Here is a 17977-nt window from a genome sequence, read left to right as displayed (position 1 = left end):
ACAGACATTTCTCAAAAGAAGATATGAATATGGCCAATAGACACATGAAAAGATGTTCATCATCGCTAATCATCAGGGAAATGCAAATCAAAACTACACTAAGATATCACCTTACCCCCGTTAGATTGGCAAAAACATCCAAAACCAAGAACGACAAATGTTGGAGGGGTTGTGGAGAAAGAGGAACCCTCATACACTGTTGGTGGGAATGCAAACTGGTACAGCCACTATGGAAAACAGTATGGAGATTTCTCAAAAAGTTAAAAATAGAAATACCCTATGACCCAGCCATCCCATTACTGGGTATCTATCCTAAGAACCTGATATCAGATATCTCAAGAGTCCGTTGCACCCCTATGTTCATTGCAGCATTATTTACAATAGCCAAGACGTGGAACCAGCCTACATGCCCAGAAACTAATGATTGGATAAAGAAGATGTGGTATATATACACAATGGAATACTACTCAGCCATAAAAAAAGACGAAATTGGCCCATTCACAACAATGTGGATGGACCTCGAGGGTATTATGTTAAGCGAAATAAGTCAGTCAGAGAAAGACGAACTCTATATGACTCCACTCATAGGTGGAAATTAGTATATTGAGAAGGAGATCTGATTGGTGGTTACCAGGGAAAAGGGGGGGTGGGGGGAGGGTACGGAGGGGGAAGTGGTGTACCCACAACATGACTAACAAAAATGTACAACTGAAATCTCACAAGGTTGTAATCTATCATAACATTAATAAAAAAAAAAAAAAAGAAAAAAAAAAAGAGAAGCCTAGGTCCATATGACTTTGCTGGTAAACCTGACTGAATATTTAAAGAAGAAATAATACCAATATTTTGCATACATTTTCAGGAAATACTTCCTAACTCATCCTTTGAGATCAGTATTACCCTGACACAAAAGGCAGTCAAAGACAACACATGAAAAGAAGACTACAAATATCCTTTATGGACATAAGTACAAAACTCTTTAGCAAAATATTAGCAAACCAAGTTCAACAACATAGAAAAAGGATTATATACTATATATATATATATATATATATATATATACACACACACATACTAAAGAGTATTTTTTAATATCTAAAAATATATATACTATATACATACTAAAGGTATTTATTTAATATTTGAAATATCAACTAATGCAATATACCATATTAATAGAATAAAAGACAAAACCACACGATCACCACAGTAGTCATAGAAAAGCATTTGAAAAAATCCAACACCCATTCTTCATAAAAACTCTCAACAAACTAGGTGTAGAAGGGAAATTTCTCAACCTGATAAAGGGCATCTACAAAAATCCTAAAGAAAACATCATACTTTACGATAAAAGATTAAATAGTTTTTCTCTTAAAATTAGAAACAAAACAAGGATGTCCACTCTCACAACTTCTCTTCAACATTGTATTGGAGATTCTAGCCAATGAAATAAAAAAAAAAATTTCAAGGTATCCAAAAAAGAAATTCCAAAAGGAATAAGTAAACCCGTTTTTGTTTGCAGATGACATGATATCATATGTAGAAATTTTTAAGGAATTCACAACCCCCAAAAAACTCTAATGGAACTTATAAATGATTTAGCAAAGTTGCAGGACACAAGATGAATATAAAATAGTAGCACAAATTCTGCTTCATTTCTATGTGCTTTTCCTATTCTTGATTTAGGAGACAACTTTTCAGAGCTCCAATGAATGGTTCTATAATCCAGGAATAATATGGATTTTAGAAATTCAATTTTACATAATCACCACCTGAAAAATAAACATTCCCCATTCTTATGTTTGCAGAGACTCTGCAGAGTTAAGAACAATTGTCAAAATTATCATTGCTAACAGCTGGTCTATGGCATGATTAGAGGCCAGTGGTGACATTAAACATTTTTCTCCCCATCCCCAAACACAGGCTTCTGAAGAATTCCAAGACCTCTTTGTGAGTCTTACCACTCTGTATTTAGGTTCCAGGGGCTGCAGGACATCCCCAAAAGTTTTCCCTGTTGGTGCTCTATCCATAATATTAGCAATTAAATTGGTTATCAGTTGTTTGAAAAATGGAGGCTCTGGACCACTGCTCAGGTTGGCTACTGAGTCCTAGAACAGAGAACATTTGTTTAAGGAGCGCACAATGTAGAGTCAAAGACCCTTTCCCCAGGTCCCCACCCCCAGAAATGCCTTCATTAAAGGAAACACACACACACACATTCTCCAAGAGCTAACAACTTTAACAAAATGTGGAATCTTGCTAAAATGTGAGCCTAGAAGTCCATAATTTAGACTTTTGTCACTAGAAGAAAGTTTTGGTCATAGGCAACACTTTCACTCCCCTAAACAGCATTGTCCAATGATTAGAGTATAAACCTGGAAGCATGCTATACAGGTTTAGATTCTAGGACAGCCATTTTTTAATTGTATGACTTCGGACAGGGACCTAACACATGATAAGCCTTCGTAACACGACACCGTAATTATTCTTTTAATTTTAAAAAAGTGTTGAGCCTCTTTTATCCAGCGTCAGCACCAAGCTTTTTACCTAAATCCTTCTCTGTGCATATTAGAGAATATAGTAAATATATTTTTAATTTAAAAGTTAGGATCAGCCTATATCCTCACTGGTTTAATCTATGTTTCCCGCAGAATTGGCCACCTTGAATAGTGTCATCAGTGTGCTGATCTCAAATTTTAAACAGCCCTTCATAGGCATTTAATGTACTTTAATGCTCACTTTATGTATTTAACCTTTACAAGAGGCTTATAATCTATTTGTTATCATTCCCATTGTACAAGTGATAAAATAGGCTTGGAGAGATGGTGGGGTTTTTTTCAAGATCACATAACCAGTCTTAGACACACAACCATAAACTTGACCGTGAAACAAATTTCCACAAAATGAATCACACTCTTCTTCCTAAATATCATGATAACATTTGAAAAATCTATTCCCATGGGAAGAGCTATGGACCTCTGATTGTAATGAAAGAGAAACAGCAGATATCTCTAGGGGTGTTATAGGCCTATACTTTTCTGTATAATCTGAATATTCTCCAAATAGTTACAGCTTTTATGATGAAAAATAAAAACTGTTCTACTTTGAAGAAAAATGTATCAGATCTAAAATTGAGAGGAATGTTATGATAAAATAATAATCAGGCAAATAAAATATATCCTAAATATATAACTTGAACTGAAACCTTAAAGACACAATCAGCAACTAATTAGGTGGAATATATGAAATTGCCAATATTCAACTGTTTTGACCTACAGAAACAGCAATTTCATTTGTTTCAATTTAATATATTCAAGCTCTTTCTTTAAAGGGCTTTCTTGTCTTTGCTATGCTGCAATTGTTTCACAGCCTGTATTGGGGCTTGTATTGTATGATATTATGTAAGTGTCTGTTTATTATTTTAAGCTCTTTCTCCTGCTTGTTGACTCATCTTCTAACACCACAGTGCAGCTTCATAAATAACCATATCCCAAAGGAAAGATTTCCACAAGTGGAGTTCGTTGAAGTAAACTTGTGGAGGTGTGCATATTTTAGGTAGTTACAACATGTATGTACATTTCAAGGTACTGTTGTACATCATCAAACCTAAACCTCTGTTGATTACAACAACTATTATTATTTTTGAACCACCAAGAAAGTAAAAACGTGCTGCTCATTATAAGTGTAAGATTCCTCTGATTGGAAGATGCATGCCAATTTCAGAGATGTTACAATATGGAGAACAGGCATCTCAGAATTGATGACCCACTCAGCTTGTGAAGTGATTGAAGAGAATCTGGCCAGGATTAGAGAACACTGGTTCACCTCCTAGTCATACTTACACTAAGCCTGATCACTTACCATCTCTGAACCTATTTACTCATCTGAAAAATGGGAGAAAAAATGACACCTCCATACTTCACATGCTTCACATGATTGTGAGGATAACATGAGGTAACATATGTGAAAAAAGCTGTCACCACCAAAAGATGTTAACTGAATCTGGATTTACTATCAGTTTTATTTCTTAGAGACACCTTGTAGCTATAAATTTTTTTAAATATAAAGATTTTCAAAGAAACTGAACACTCAAAGCCAAGGTTCTCCTTTGCTTCGCTCTGCATCCCCCACCCCTGAAACACACACGCATACAATTTTACCGTAGCAATGGCCTTAGCAAGGGCTCTGAAGAGCTGGATGTAAGCAGACAGAGTATGTGGTCCATAAATTGTAGATGCTGCCTCATACCGCTGAGCCTGCAGGAGAGACAGGATAGAACTGTACACCGTTCTGCATATCTCAATTCATTTACAAAGGTATTGCATGTTAGGTGAGGGGTGATGCTTGGACATCTCATATAATTCAAACTGGCATAATTCAAAATTAATTATGACAAAGGAGGGTGGGCATTTCCATTTGAGAGCCAAAGTAAATGGCACCCATCAACTACTTGGTAAAGGCAGTGGGTTCTCTTGGATTATTCCATTTGGACTGTCAGTCCATTTAACCTGAAAGAGAGTAATAGCTCCTGAGCTTATGTCTATTTTAAGTACATACTTGTAATACCAATGTTTTCCCCCAAGGAGTACAGCAGGAGGGAAAAAAACAAGGAAAAATGAGTAACTCCTGGACAAATTGGATGGTGATGGTACTACCTGGAGAGGGACATTTAAGCCATCAGAGAGCTATAAAATAGAACCAAATATGTCCCGTTTTACCTGAGCTCCAAGTCTTTCATTATTCCACAGGAACCTCAAATTCATCAAACTTAAAATGGAACTCATCACTCCAAATATACCAGCTTTCCTTACAACATTCTTCATTTCAGTGAATACCATGCTTCCAGTCTCCCATGCTAACACCATCTGTCAGTCATTTAAGACTCCTCTCTTTCCCTCACCCTATATCCTATATGTCTCCAAGTCATCATTTCCTAAAATCTCTTGAATTCTAAAAACCCTACTGCTTTTACTTTGGTCAGACCCTTCACTCTCACCCCGATCATAAATCACAGACTCTTAATCAGTTCTCTGCCTCCATGCCCTTCCAATTTATTTTCTACATTGCCATCGTAGTGTCCTTTCTAAGTCACAAATTTGATCAGAGCATTCCTTGCTTTGAATTCTACTGGAGTTCCCCAAACCCTTCCTTATTGAGTCAAAGCTGCAGCATAGCATAAAAGGTTCTTCATCAACTAACCCCTGCCTCCTACCCTAAACCCTGTCTCACTACCCTCATCATGATTATTCCATGGTACTCAACTAATTATGGCCCTTAAATGTACTGAGACTTCCCCTCATCTATAGCTCCCTTAATACGGAACACATTCCCTAACTTTTATTTGCCTAATTAGCCTTTACTCATTCTCAAGAACTCATACAGATGTTATATCTTCCAGAAAATCTGCCAGGCCCCCGCCCTCAAATACCCAGTCTAGACTGGTGCTCTTTCTCTTTGTTTTCATATCACTTGTGTAGCTCTTTCACAGAAATATAATCATCTGCGTTCTTCTCTGTTCTTTACTAGACCATAAATTCTAACAGTCTTGAGGGCAGAGTCAGATTTCTTATTCATTATTATGCCCAGATAGTGGCTAGTACTTTGTATCACAACACATACAGGTATGCTTCGGAGATATTGTGGGTTTGGTTCCAGATTACCCCAACAAAGCGAATATCACAATAAAGAGAGTGAACATGAATTTTTTGGTTTCCTAGTGCATATAAAAGTTATATTTACACTGTACTGTAGTCTAGTAAGTGTGCAATAGCATTAGGTCTAAAAAAATACCATAATTAAAAAATACTTTATTGGTAAAACATGCTAACCATCATCTGAGACTTCAGCAAGTTGTAATCTTTTTGCCAGTGGAGGATCTTGCCTCGATGTTGATGGCTGCTGACTGATCAGGGTGGTGGGTGTTGAAGGTTGGGGTGTCTGTGGTGATTTCTTAAAATAAGATAACAATGAAGTTTGCCACATAGATTGACTTTCCTTTCATGAATGATTTCTGGGTAGCACATGATGCTGTTTGATAGCTTTTTATCAACAGTAGAACTTCTTTCAAAATTGGAGTCAATCCTCTCAAACCCTGCTGCTGCTTTGTCTGCTAAGCTTACGTGATATTCCAAATCCTTTGCTGTCATTTCAAGAATCTTCACAGCATCTTCAGCAGTAGTAGATCCCATCTCAAGAAACCACTTTCTTTGCTCATCCATAAGAAGCAACTCTTCATCTGTTCAAGTTTTATCATGAGATTGCAGCAATTTGGTCACATCTTCAGGCAATTCTAATTCTAGTTCTCTTGCTATTTCTTCCGCATTTGCAGTTCCTTCCTTACTTGAAGTCTTGAATGCCTCAAATTCATTCATGAAGGTAGGAGTCAACTTCTTCCAAATTCCTGTTAATGTTGATATTTTGACCTCTTCCCATTAAGCATGAATGTTCTTAATGTCATCTAGAATGGTGAATCCTTTCCAGAAGGTTTTCCATTTACTTTGCCTAGATCCATCAGAAAGATTATTATCTATGGCAGCTATAATCTTGTGAAATCTATTTCTTAAATAATAAGACTTGAAAGCCAAAACCCACGGGCTGCAGAATAGACATTGTGTTAGCAGGCATGGAAACAACATGAATCTTGTTGTACATCTCCATCAGAGCTCTTGGGTAACCAGGTGCATCGTCAATAATCAGTAATATTTTGAAAAGAATCTTCTTTTCTGAGCAGTAGATCTCAACAGTGGGCTTAAAATATTCAGTAAGCCATGTTGTAAACAGAGCTGCTGCCATCCACGCTTTGTTCCATTTATAGAGCACAGGTACAGTAGATTTACCATAATTCTTAAGGATCCTAGGATTCTCAGAATGGTAAATGAGCATTGGCTTCAACATAAAGTCACCAGCTGCATGAGCCCCTAATGAGAGAGTCAGCCTGCCCTTTGAAGCTTTGAAACCAGGCATTGACTTCTCCTTTCCAGCCAAGAAAGTCCTAGATGGTGTCTTCTTCCAATGGAAGGCTGTTTCGTCTACATTGAAAATCTGTTGTTAGTGTAGACACCTTCATGAATTATCTTAGCCAGATCTTCTGAATAATTTGCTGCAGCTTCTACATCAACACTTGCTGCTTCACCTTGCACTTTTATGTTATGGAGATGGCTTCTTTCCTTAAACCTCATGGACCAACCTCTGCTAGCTTCAAACTTTTCTGCAGCTTCCTCACCTCTCTCGGCCTTGATAGAATTGAAGGAGTTAGGGCCTTGCTCTGGATTAGGCTTTGGCTTAAGGGAAAGTTGCAGTTGGTTGGATCGTCTATCCAGACCACTAAAACTTTCTCCATATCAGTAATAAGCCTGTTTTACATTCTTATCATTCAGGTATTCACTGGAGTAGCACTTCTAATTTCCTTCGAGAATTTTTCCCTTGCATTCACAACTTAGCTAGCTGTTTGGTCCAAGAGGCCTACCTTTTAGCCTATCTCAGCTTTTGACATGCCCTCCTCACTAAGCTTAATCATTCCTAGCTTTGGATTTAAAGTGAGAGATGTGCAACTTTTCCTTTCACTTGAACGCTTAGAGGCCATTGTAGGGTCATTAATTGACCTAATTTCAATATTGTGTCTCAGGGAATAGGGAGGCCTGAGGAGAGGAAGAAAGATGGCAGAATGGCTGTTTGGTGGAACAGTCAGAACACACACAACATTTATTGGTTAAGTTCACCGCCTCATATGGGTGCAGTTCATGGCACTCCAAAACAATTACAATAGTAACATCAAAGATGGCTGATCACAGATCAGCATGACAAATATAATAATAATGAAAAAGTTTGAAATATTGCAAGAATCACCAAAACGTGACACAGAGATATGAAGTAAACAAATGCTATTGGAAAAATGGTGCTGATAGGTTTGTTTGATACAAGGTTGCCACAAACCTTCAATTTGTGAAAAAAAAAAAAAACCACAATATCTGTGAAGCACAACACAGCAAAGTACAATAAAGCAAGATATGCCTGTATCTGTTAAATGAATGAGTGAATTAATTAATTAGTTAGTTAATTAATACTAATCCTTGCAGGAGCATGTCCCTGAACCAGGAGATAAGCTTGTAGGTGTTCCTAACCTTATTTGTGTCATGGACTCCTTTGGCTGTCTGTTGAGGCCTATAAACCCCTCTCAGAGTAATATTTCCAAATGCATAAAATAAAACACATGAGTTGACAGAGGAAACTGATTGATTAGACTGAAATACATTAATAAAACAGTAATAAACCAATTTTGTGATAGAGTAATGTTTGTGCTCCTTTATTATGCTATTGAATAACAAGATCTAGTAGCAGATCTAATAACTACTGTGATTTTAAAATAAAGATGGGAGTAAAAATAATTTCCAGATCCATAATGACTGTATGTGATATGAAAATATTTGTGATTCTTATTGGTGACAAAGTCAGAGGTACTGCTAACATTACTGTCATTTGTTGCCCAAATTATAATTAAAGTGCTAAATAATAGTTAAAAATAAATAAAAAATGGATAAATAAAAAATTATTCCTATCTAAGTTTACCCCAATTAAGAACCTCTCTTCAATAGGATTTCCTAGAAGGCAGAGACCTTCAGCAAAGTCAACAGAGGGCAGTAGGGTAGATTCCACTGCCTGAACATTTGTCAAGGTGTAGACTGTACTCCTCGGTACAAACTACCAAGATATCCCAGCAGATATGTTAGAAACTATTAATTGCGGGACTCTAGACTGCTTTCATAATGTTGACTACTGTTGTTAAATACTTGGGCTACTTTCTGTACTCTTTGTAAACAAAGAAACATTACTAGCCGCCAGCCTCCCATAAATTCTCTGAGACTCTGTTCCGAATCTATATCGTGATATAATAATACCCTACTCCAGGCTTATTGTGAGGAGTACTTAGATCACATTTGCAAAGTGCTCAGCTAGTTCATTCAATAAATAGGACCTATCAGTTGGAGTTTTCCCAGGTTCTAAAGAAACTTCAAGCACCAGAAGCATTATAGATAGAGTTGGAAACGTTATATACCACAACCCAGGCTTATTACCAGTGCCCCTGACAAAATAATTTATTTCAGGGAAAGCGGAAGTCAGTGAGACTAGAATTTTGACATGAACTTGGGAATGGTAAACCCCAAATACAACCTCTGGCTTATTATTCTCTTCTCTGCCCTAAAACAAAATCATCTCTCAAAAACATGATTAAGGAAGTCTAGAAAGAAAACCTGCATTTGACATAGTTTTGACCAGGGCATAATTCATTTAAATGATGAGAACTTCTTACTTTACCTGGTATTCTTCATAGGTGGTAATGTAATGTGTATAAACATTGCATAGACCTGAAGTAACAACAGTCATATTCTGCATCCCATAAGACGCAAATTCCTAGGGAGGGAAAGTAGAGCCCAATAAAGTTACTCTTCATCACAAAGTATGTTATCATCCCAGTTATACCTAATGCACAATTATAGGTAAAAATAATTAGTATAAGATGTCTCTGTTAGCAATATTCTTCCTAATATCTTCCTAAAACTGCCTGGAAATGCAGAAGTATTAAAAAGTCTTTGATAAAAATTGGAACCACAACTCTGCACTATAGTGGGGCAAGTCAATGGATCTACGACTATCTTAATGATTTCATTTGCAGATGTAAAATCTTCTTATTATTAAAATATAAAGATTTTATCAATTTCCTAAAAAGTATTATGGGTAAATATCGGCTGACTAGAGTAGTTATTTCCAGCTCCAAGTATTAAGACATTTGTTGATTATGTCATTTTAGAACCATTGACAATACTTCCTGAATATAAAGAAAATCATAAACATAGATAAACTACAGAATTCCCAACATGTGTTGATTTTATTTAGACAAGACTTTAAGATATGAAGTCACTTAGAGGTTATTTAGTCTATAAAACAATTATCAATTTTTAAATTATTAATACGTAAATACCAATAAAATATTTTTAACTTGACTATAATTATATATATATATATTTTTTTTTTTTTTTTTTTTTGGTGAGGAAGATTGGCCCTGAGCTAACATCTGTGCCAATCTTCCTCTATTTTATGTGGGACGCTGCCACAGCATGGCTTGATGAGCGGTGCTAGGTCCATGCACAGGATCCTAACCTGCGAACCTCTGGCCACCGAAGCAGAGCCCATGAACTTAACCACTATGCCAACAGGCTGGCTCCAACTCTCTTATATTTTTAAAGTTTGTTCTTATACCACCAATATTTCATACTCACCTCTCCCCATTACTTTCAAGAAGTGTAAAACTCTAGTCATCTTAGGAAAAATTCATTTAAAATGTACTAGATCATAGGGACAGGAAATTCTTTTCTCTTCACGAAAGATGAATGCAGAGATATTTTATTTCATTTTTAACTTACTGCTTGAACTGCCTCCCGAAATCTTCGTCCAGACATGGTCCTGGGTGAAGAAAACAGAATTATCTAAGTGTTTTCCTATCCAGAATGTATGCAAAGTATACAGAAAGACTTGTAGTGAAAGCCAAAAAGTTACCCTGGCTTATCGCACAATACTAAAGTATGTAGGAACACAGCGATGATGCAAAGCTAAAGTTGAGCTTTTTTTCCTGACTACTCTATCTTCAAAACAAATCCAAAACTTAAAAACAGACAATGTGAAGATGGGAAACAGAATCAACAAATATCGCTAGCAAAGATCACAATCATTTTCCATTTACCAATTCAACAAAATATATTAGTTGCATTCTGTGTTAATGAGAGCTGAGGAAAGTAGAGAATGTACGATTCCTGCCTACAAAGAACTTACCATTTCATTCATTCACTTAATCCTCCAATAAAACTCTGAGCACCTAATACACACCAGGCCCACCTCTAAGTGCCAAGGATTCAACAGTATTGAGTTTACATCCCAGGGAGGGAAGTTCATCAATAAGCAAATAAAAAAGTGAGATGACAATAAGTGCTATGGAGAACATAAAATAGGGTAAGGATAAAAGGGAATGGTGGTGGTCACTGTGGTGATGATGATGAGGCTGATGCTGGTGGTGATGTGGTGGTGGTAGTGGCAGGTGAAGACAGTATATAGTATAAGCAGGACTAGCATCTCCCTTTGTTAGAGATTTGAGCAGAGAATTGAAGGAATGAAAGAATTGGCCATGGAGATAACTGGAGGATATGTGTTCCAGCAGAAGAAACCTTAAGTTCAAAAGCCCTAAGACAGGAGCATACTTGGTGAGTCTGGGAATTGCAATGAAGCCTAGGTGACTGAAGCAGGGATGAGCAAGGGGTATGAAATCAGATCAGAGAAGTTGCTGAGAAGTTCGCATAAGGCCTTGTAGGATATTGCAAGGCTTTGAGGATTTACCTGGATTGAGACGGGAAGCCACTGTAGGGTTTTGAGCAGTGACATGATTTAACTTAAGTTTTAAAGGGATTATTCTGGCTGTTAAGTTGAGTAAAGAAAATAGACAAGGGAGGGAGGAAGCCAGAAGGTGAGATGGGGGGTTAGCACAGTAATCTAGGGGAGAGAGAATGGTGGCTTAAACGAGTAGCGGAGTGATAGAAAGTATTGGGTAGAATGGACAGAATTTGTTGAAGAATTGAAAGAGGGGAAAATTGAAAATGAGAGAATTCAGGGATGACTCTAAGATTTAGGGCCTGAGCAACCGAAAAGATACAAAATTGCTGCTTACTGAGATAGGAAAAGCTGCATTAGGAGCAAATTTAAAATATTTTTTCTTGCAATGAGAATTCTTACGATCTACTCTCTTAACTTTTAAATGTATCATACAGCAGTGTTAACTATAGTCATCATGTTGTACATTTCATCTTCAGTATTTATTTATCTTACAACTGGAAGTTTGCACCTTTTGACAACCTTCATCCAATCCCCCCTCCCCTACTCCTTTTTTTTTTTGGTACTATATGAGATGATGAATGTTAACTAAACTTATTGCGGCAATCATTTCACAATATGTAAAAGTCAAACCGTTATGCTGCACATCCTAAAGTTACAGAGTGCTGTATGTCAATTATATCTCAACTAAACTGGGGGGAAAACACATTCTTCCATATTTCTAATACCTAAACTGATTGTTTCAAGTTCCAGTATTTTAATATTATTTAAGTCTTTCTACTGACATCATAATTCATGGCATGATTTTAATTTGGAAGGATGTTTTCAAATTTTCATGTTTTTTTCAAGTTACCCACCAATAATAGGCATAAAGAAATTTATTCTTCAGAGGCCCCATGAAAAGAGGGTGGGAATATTTGTCACTGTTGCCAAACACAGTGCAGTCAGATACAAAAGGCATCGGTACAGAATTATCTGCCCATGATAAGAACTGATTCCAACAGAAACACATACCCCATAAGCATATTTTTAACTGCTAAATAAAAAAGATGAACTTACGTAAACTCCCCAGGGAGGGCAGTTATAGCCAAGGACCCAACAGTAATAATCTGAACATCAACAATTTCTGGGTGCCAGGGATTAGGTCTCAACATCTAGGAACCCAAAACATGAAAACTGTGTTAGGAATATGACTCTTTCTATGGTCAAAAGACAGAAGATGTTGACCTACTTTCCTTTATGAAAGGGTTTAAAATGTTTCCATCTGGGTTTTGGTACTTTGTCCTGCTATCACAGATTTTCTTTCTAATTCACGATGTAGTATTAAATCTTCTGTCTAGTCACAACACGTGAATCTCAAATACCAATGCCCCATGAACCTGGACTTATCTTCCCATCAAGGAAGTGTTTGGTGGATTTGTCACTGCAGAATCACAGTGTGTAACAGACAACCAACGGTTCTCTGAGAGTACTATGTGACTATCCGTATACAAGATGAATAAGGAATTCCACCATTTGGAATAGGTTAACTTAACGATTTCTCTTTTTCCTCTAATAGCACTTTAAATTTTCAGTTACCAAACCTTGTGATACTTTCCAAGTTTTCTCCAAAAGAATCTACCCTTTCCCCTGTTTAGATGAGCATAGAATCTTTCCCTCTATTCCTTCCTTCCCTCTCTTTCTTCTTCTCACAGAATTTTAATGGAATATTAGAAAAAAATATAATTAAAAAAATTTTTCTGCATCAACAATCTACGATTTTATGAACACTGGTATGACCTTTTGACATTTAAAATGTGAAAATCCATGTTCCAAAGGAGTGTAAAAGAATAATGCTTTAGTTAATAATCTTGCCTGAAGTGTGAGAGAATTGAGACGTGACCATGTTCCTTTTTACATGACCTGAAATTCTGTGTGAACTCCCATCCTGGAGTCAGCATAAATGAATCCTGAATAAGATAAATGTTAATCTTCTTCTTCCTTTTCCACTGTTCTAGTTGTTTCAGTGATTTATCATAGATGCAAATATCTGAGTCAGGGGATTTAACAATCATATCCCTTATTCCTTAGTTAGACTCACAACACCGTATTTTTAATGTTAAAAATTTGATGTGGGAATATCTGCATAAGACTTCCCATGTCAATGGAGATCTAGCATTCATTTCTGATAACTCATAAATTTAAAAATAATAATATATTGATTTCACCGTGATAACCAAAATGCATTACCTCTCCAGTGTGAAGAAGGATTGGCTTTGGTTTATGACATTCTTTGATTTCTTCAGATGGACTTCCCAGGAGCTGATTCCGAATGGTGTCCCAAAACGGATTCTCTTCCATTGCCCCTATTAGAAATGTTATGATTTATATGATTCTAAACCTCTGAAAAATGTCACATTTTGACAAATATTGTACAACAATGTTTTTAGGAGTTTCAGAGATTTTATAAGGTTGTTCAATGATTCCAAACATTTTGAATAACAAAAGAGGCAAAATTTCCTGTGCACCCTAAGATAGAAGGATAGATTTAATTAGATATCCCATTTGGTCAACAGAATAAGACAATATATTTTGTTCACCATTTTTAAAGTTTTGTTTCTATTGTTCTCCGTCATCCATGCTGCAAATAAGAACAGTATGATATAATTAACTGTAGATCTATGAATTAATCACACTTTTCCTCTTTTTAAAACTAAAAATGACACCTCCAACTTAAAGCACCAGTTGTTTGGCTTGTGGTCCCTAAAAGACCCTCTCTTGAATCCCCGCTTAATTATCTACACACACACACTCACACGAGCAGTAAAAAAAACAAAAGCCAAGCATAAAATCATAATCTGAGGAAAAGTTTTGTTAACTACGAAATCTGTGAACTTAGAATCTACAGTCCATTAGGAAAATATAACAATTATAAACATACATGAACTTAATAACTGAGCACCTAAATGCATGAACCAAAACTGACAGAAATGAAAGGAGAACTAGAAAACCAACGATAGTAGTTGGAATTTCAATAATCCACTTTCAATAATGGATGAAACAACTAGTCAGAAGATCAACAGGGATATAAAAAACTTGAACAAGACTAGTAGCCAACTAGACCTAACAGATACCTACAGAGCACTCCATCTAAGAACAACAGAATATACATTCTTCTAGAGAGCATATGGATCATTATCCAAGGTAGAACATATGCTGGCCATGAAACAAAATTTTAAAGGGTAGAAACAATACAAAGTATGTTTTCCAGTGACAATGTAATGAAATCAGAAATAAATAGGATAAAATCTGGGAAACCCATGAATATGTGGAAATTAAGAAACATAATCATAAATAGCTAATGGTCAAGGAAGAAATCAAAAGAAAATATGAAAATACTTTCAGATGGATGTAAATGAAGACATAGTATACCAAAACTTATAGGATGCAATAAAAACAGTGCTCAAAGGGAAATTTATAGCCTTAAATGCCCATATTAAGAAAAAAGAGGAGAACAACATCAGCAAGACAGCAGAGTAGAAAATACCAGCCTTTGCTCACCAACAAAAGAAAAATTAGACAGCTATTCTCAAATGAAAATAGCCCTAGGAGGACTCAACCATCCAAGTAAGAACCTTCAGCAACACAGTGGAGCAAAAAAACAGAATAACCACACAGAAAGGATCACTGGGGAGATTAGCTTAGCTGAGACATTTCAAGATCTAGGAAGAAAGAAGAAGGGTGGAGGCAATCAGTATCAGCCACATAGCAGGTGCCATCATGGTTCCCAGTGGCCTGCTCTGTGGAGGACCCTGGCAGCCCTTGCCAATGAGGACCTCAACAGCCCCCACAAGAGACTCCCCATAGCTTTCACAATAGATAACATGTAGTGTTCATCAGTGTAGACCCCAGTGGCCTGCCCCACAGAGGACACCTGTAGCTCCTGCAATTGAGGCAACCAATGGCCATTGTCACCATGGGCCCCCTGGAGAGGGAGATGCTGCTGCACCTCCCCCATATGAAGCTGCTGTTGTGCCGCCCTGGGACCAGTGCTGCCAACCCCCTTAACCCCATGCACACCTCAGACCCCAGAATCCCAGATACTCCATACCCAACTCTGTGGCTACACTGTGTGTCCATCTGCTCCAGGCCTCAGATCTGCAGCTGCTCTGCATATGCCTGCATCTCTAGCTGTTGTCCTGGACCCCAGAGCCTCTGTCCTCCACAAGCGCATGTGCTCCAGTCCAGTTCCATAGCTATACCACGTGTGCCCACACCTCAAGCACAGAGCCACTGATGCTGCATGGTGCACTAAGCCATGGAGCTGCAGTTGGTCTGAAAGTGCTTGCACTCCTGATCTTAGCTCTGTCATTGTTCCATGGGTGCCCGTGTATCAGATATCAGTGCCACTACCACCACAAGGGCACCTGCAAGCCAAACCTAGTGCAAAGAGAGATTCTCTTCAGCCACAACATCCCCCATGAGGAAAAAGGAGATCAGGAGGTCCCCAGTAGCCTTCACCACTGAAGATTCCAACAGCACTTGTGGCAATGCAGACACTCATAGTATTAGCCTTTGGGGACCCATACAATCTTTCACCAATGCTGACTTAAACTAACAGAGCGATATGGAGACTATGCCACTTGGCCTGCCCTGGAGCAGGAACTACCACAGCCCACTCAACCAACACCCCTGTATGCACTGACAGGTGAAGGTCTTTCTCCACAAAAACAAGTCTGTAAAATCTAGAAGAAGTGACTGTTCCATCAAATGCTCAGACAAAACACAAGGCTAGAAGAAACAAGAAATATCAAGAAAACATGACACAATCGAAGGAATGCAATAATTTTCCAAAAACTGACCTCCAAAGAAATAGAGATCTACAAATTGGCAAAGAATTCAAAATAATTGTTTGAAGAAAGCTCAGTGAACTACAAGAGAACACAGATAGACAACTCAACAATATCAGGAAAACAATATATGAACAAAATGAAAAGTTCAACAGAGGGAGAAAAATAAAAAAGAACCAAACAGAACTTCTGGAGCAAAAGAAGACAATGAATGAAATGAATAATGCAACAGAGAGCATCAATAGCAGATTTGATCAAGCAGAAGAAATAATCTGTGAACACAAAGACAAATCATTTGAAATTATCCAATCAGAAGAGAAAAAAAGGGGGCCGGCCCGGTGGCGCAGCAGTGAAGTTCACACCTTCCACTTTTCAGCGGCCCAGGGTTCGCCAGTTCAGATCCCAGGCAAGGACATGGCACCCCTTGGCAAAAGCCATGCTGTGGTAGGCATCCCACATATAAAAGAGAGGAAGATGGGCATGGATATTAGCTCAGGTCCAGTCTTCCTCAGTAAAAAGAGGAAGATTGGCAGTAGTTAGCTCAGGGCTAATCTTCCTCAAAAAAAAATAAAAAAGAGTGAAGAAAGCCTAGATGAATGATGGGACACAAAATGCTAAAGGGAGTTCTTCAAGTTGAAATGCAAGGATTCATTAGTATGTAAGACATATAAAGTATAAAACTCACTGGTTAAGGTAAGTACATAGTCAAATTAAGAATACTCTAATATTGTAGTGGTAGTGTGTAAATCATATAATTCTAGTATAAAGTTAAAAGAAGTATTAAAAATAACTAAGGATATAATAATTTTTTAATAGATACACAATATAAACAGGTGTAAACTGTGACATCTAAAACATAAAATATTAGGAGGGAGGATAAAAGGGTAGTTTTTGAATGTGATCAAAGGTAAATTATCAGCTTAAAATAGACTGTTATAACTATAAAATGCTTTACATAAGTCTCATGGTAACAACAAAGCAAATACCTATAGTACATACACAAAAGATAAAGAGAAAGGAACCAAAACATACCAGAACTGAAAATCATTACATCACAAAGAAAGAAAGAGAAGAAGAAAGGAACAAGGAAACTACAAAACAGTCAGAAAATAATTAATAAGACGGCATTAGTAAGTCTTTACCTAACAATAATTACTTTACATGGAAATGGATTAAATTCTCCAAACAAAAGGCATAGAATGGTTGAATGGATTAAAAAAAAAGACCAAACTATCTGCTGCCTGCAACAGTCTCACTTCAGCTTGAAGAACACACATGGGCTCAAAGTAAAGGGATGGATGGTTTCCATGAAATTGGAAACCAAAAGAGAGGAGGGGTATCTTTATGTACATCAGGAAAAACAGACTTAAGTCAAAAACTGTAATAAGAGACAAAGAAGGTAATTATAATATGATAAAGGGGTCAATGCATTAAGAGGATATAATAATTGTAAACATTTATGCACTCAACATTGGAGCATTTAAATGTATAAAACAAGTATTAACAGACTTGAAGGCAGAAATAGACAACAATACAATAATAGTAAGAAACTTCAATACTCCACTTTCAACTATGGATAGGTCATCCAGACAGAAAATCAATAATCATCCGGACGTTGGACTTGAACTATACCTCAGACCAAATAGACCTAACAGACATATACAGACCATTTTACCCAACAGCAGCAGAATACACAGTCTTCTCAAGTGCACATGGAACATTCTCCAAGATAGGTCTTATGTAAGATCATAAAACAAACCTTAGCAAATACAAGA

The 17977-nt window shown here is 37.0% G+C and overlaps 1 protein-coding gene across 3 annotated transcripts in view; it reads right to left on the bottom strand.

The window, feature by feature from the left end:
* Positions 1–17977, bottom strand: part of LOC103549842 (putative neutral ceramidase C) — a 113282-nt gene that overhangs the window by 24903 nt on the left and 70402 nt on the right. For 2 of the 3 annotated variants that reach the window (XM_070562379.1, XM_070562368.1), the window contains 6 exons: positions 13603–13718; positions 12433–12527; positions 10419–10458; positions 9313–9408; positions 4161–4256; positions 1962–2108 (listed from right to left, as the gene is read on the bottom strand). In XM_070562379.1, the coding sequence (XP_070418480.1) occupies positions 1962–2108; positions 4161–4256; positions 9313–9408; positions 10419–10458; positions 12433–12527; positions 13603–13718 (590 nt within the window). Of the gene's footprint in view, positions 1–1961; positions 2109–4160; positions 4257–9312; positions 9409–10418; positions 10459–12432; positions 12528–13602; positions 13719–17977 lie in introns of those variants that run through there. The other variant, XM_070562387.1, reaches the window with a different exon arrangement.

Source organism: Equus przewalskii, chromosome 1 (assembly GCF_037783145.1).
Source record: "Equus przewalskii isolate Varuska chromosome 1, EquPr2, whole genome shotgun sequence".
Classification (NCBI taxonomy): domain Eukaryota; kingdom Metazoa; phylum Chordata; class Mammalia; order Perissodactyla; family Equidae; genus Equus; species Equus przewalskii.
The sequence above is the reverse complement of the archived record's forward strand: the minus strand, read 5'-3'. Positions and strand labels throughout refer to the sequence as shown.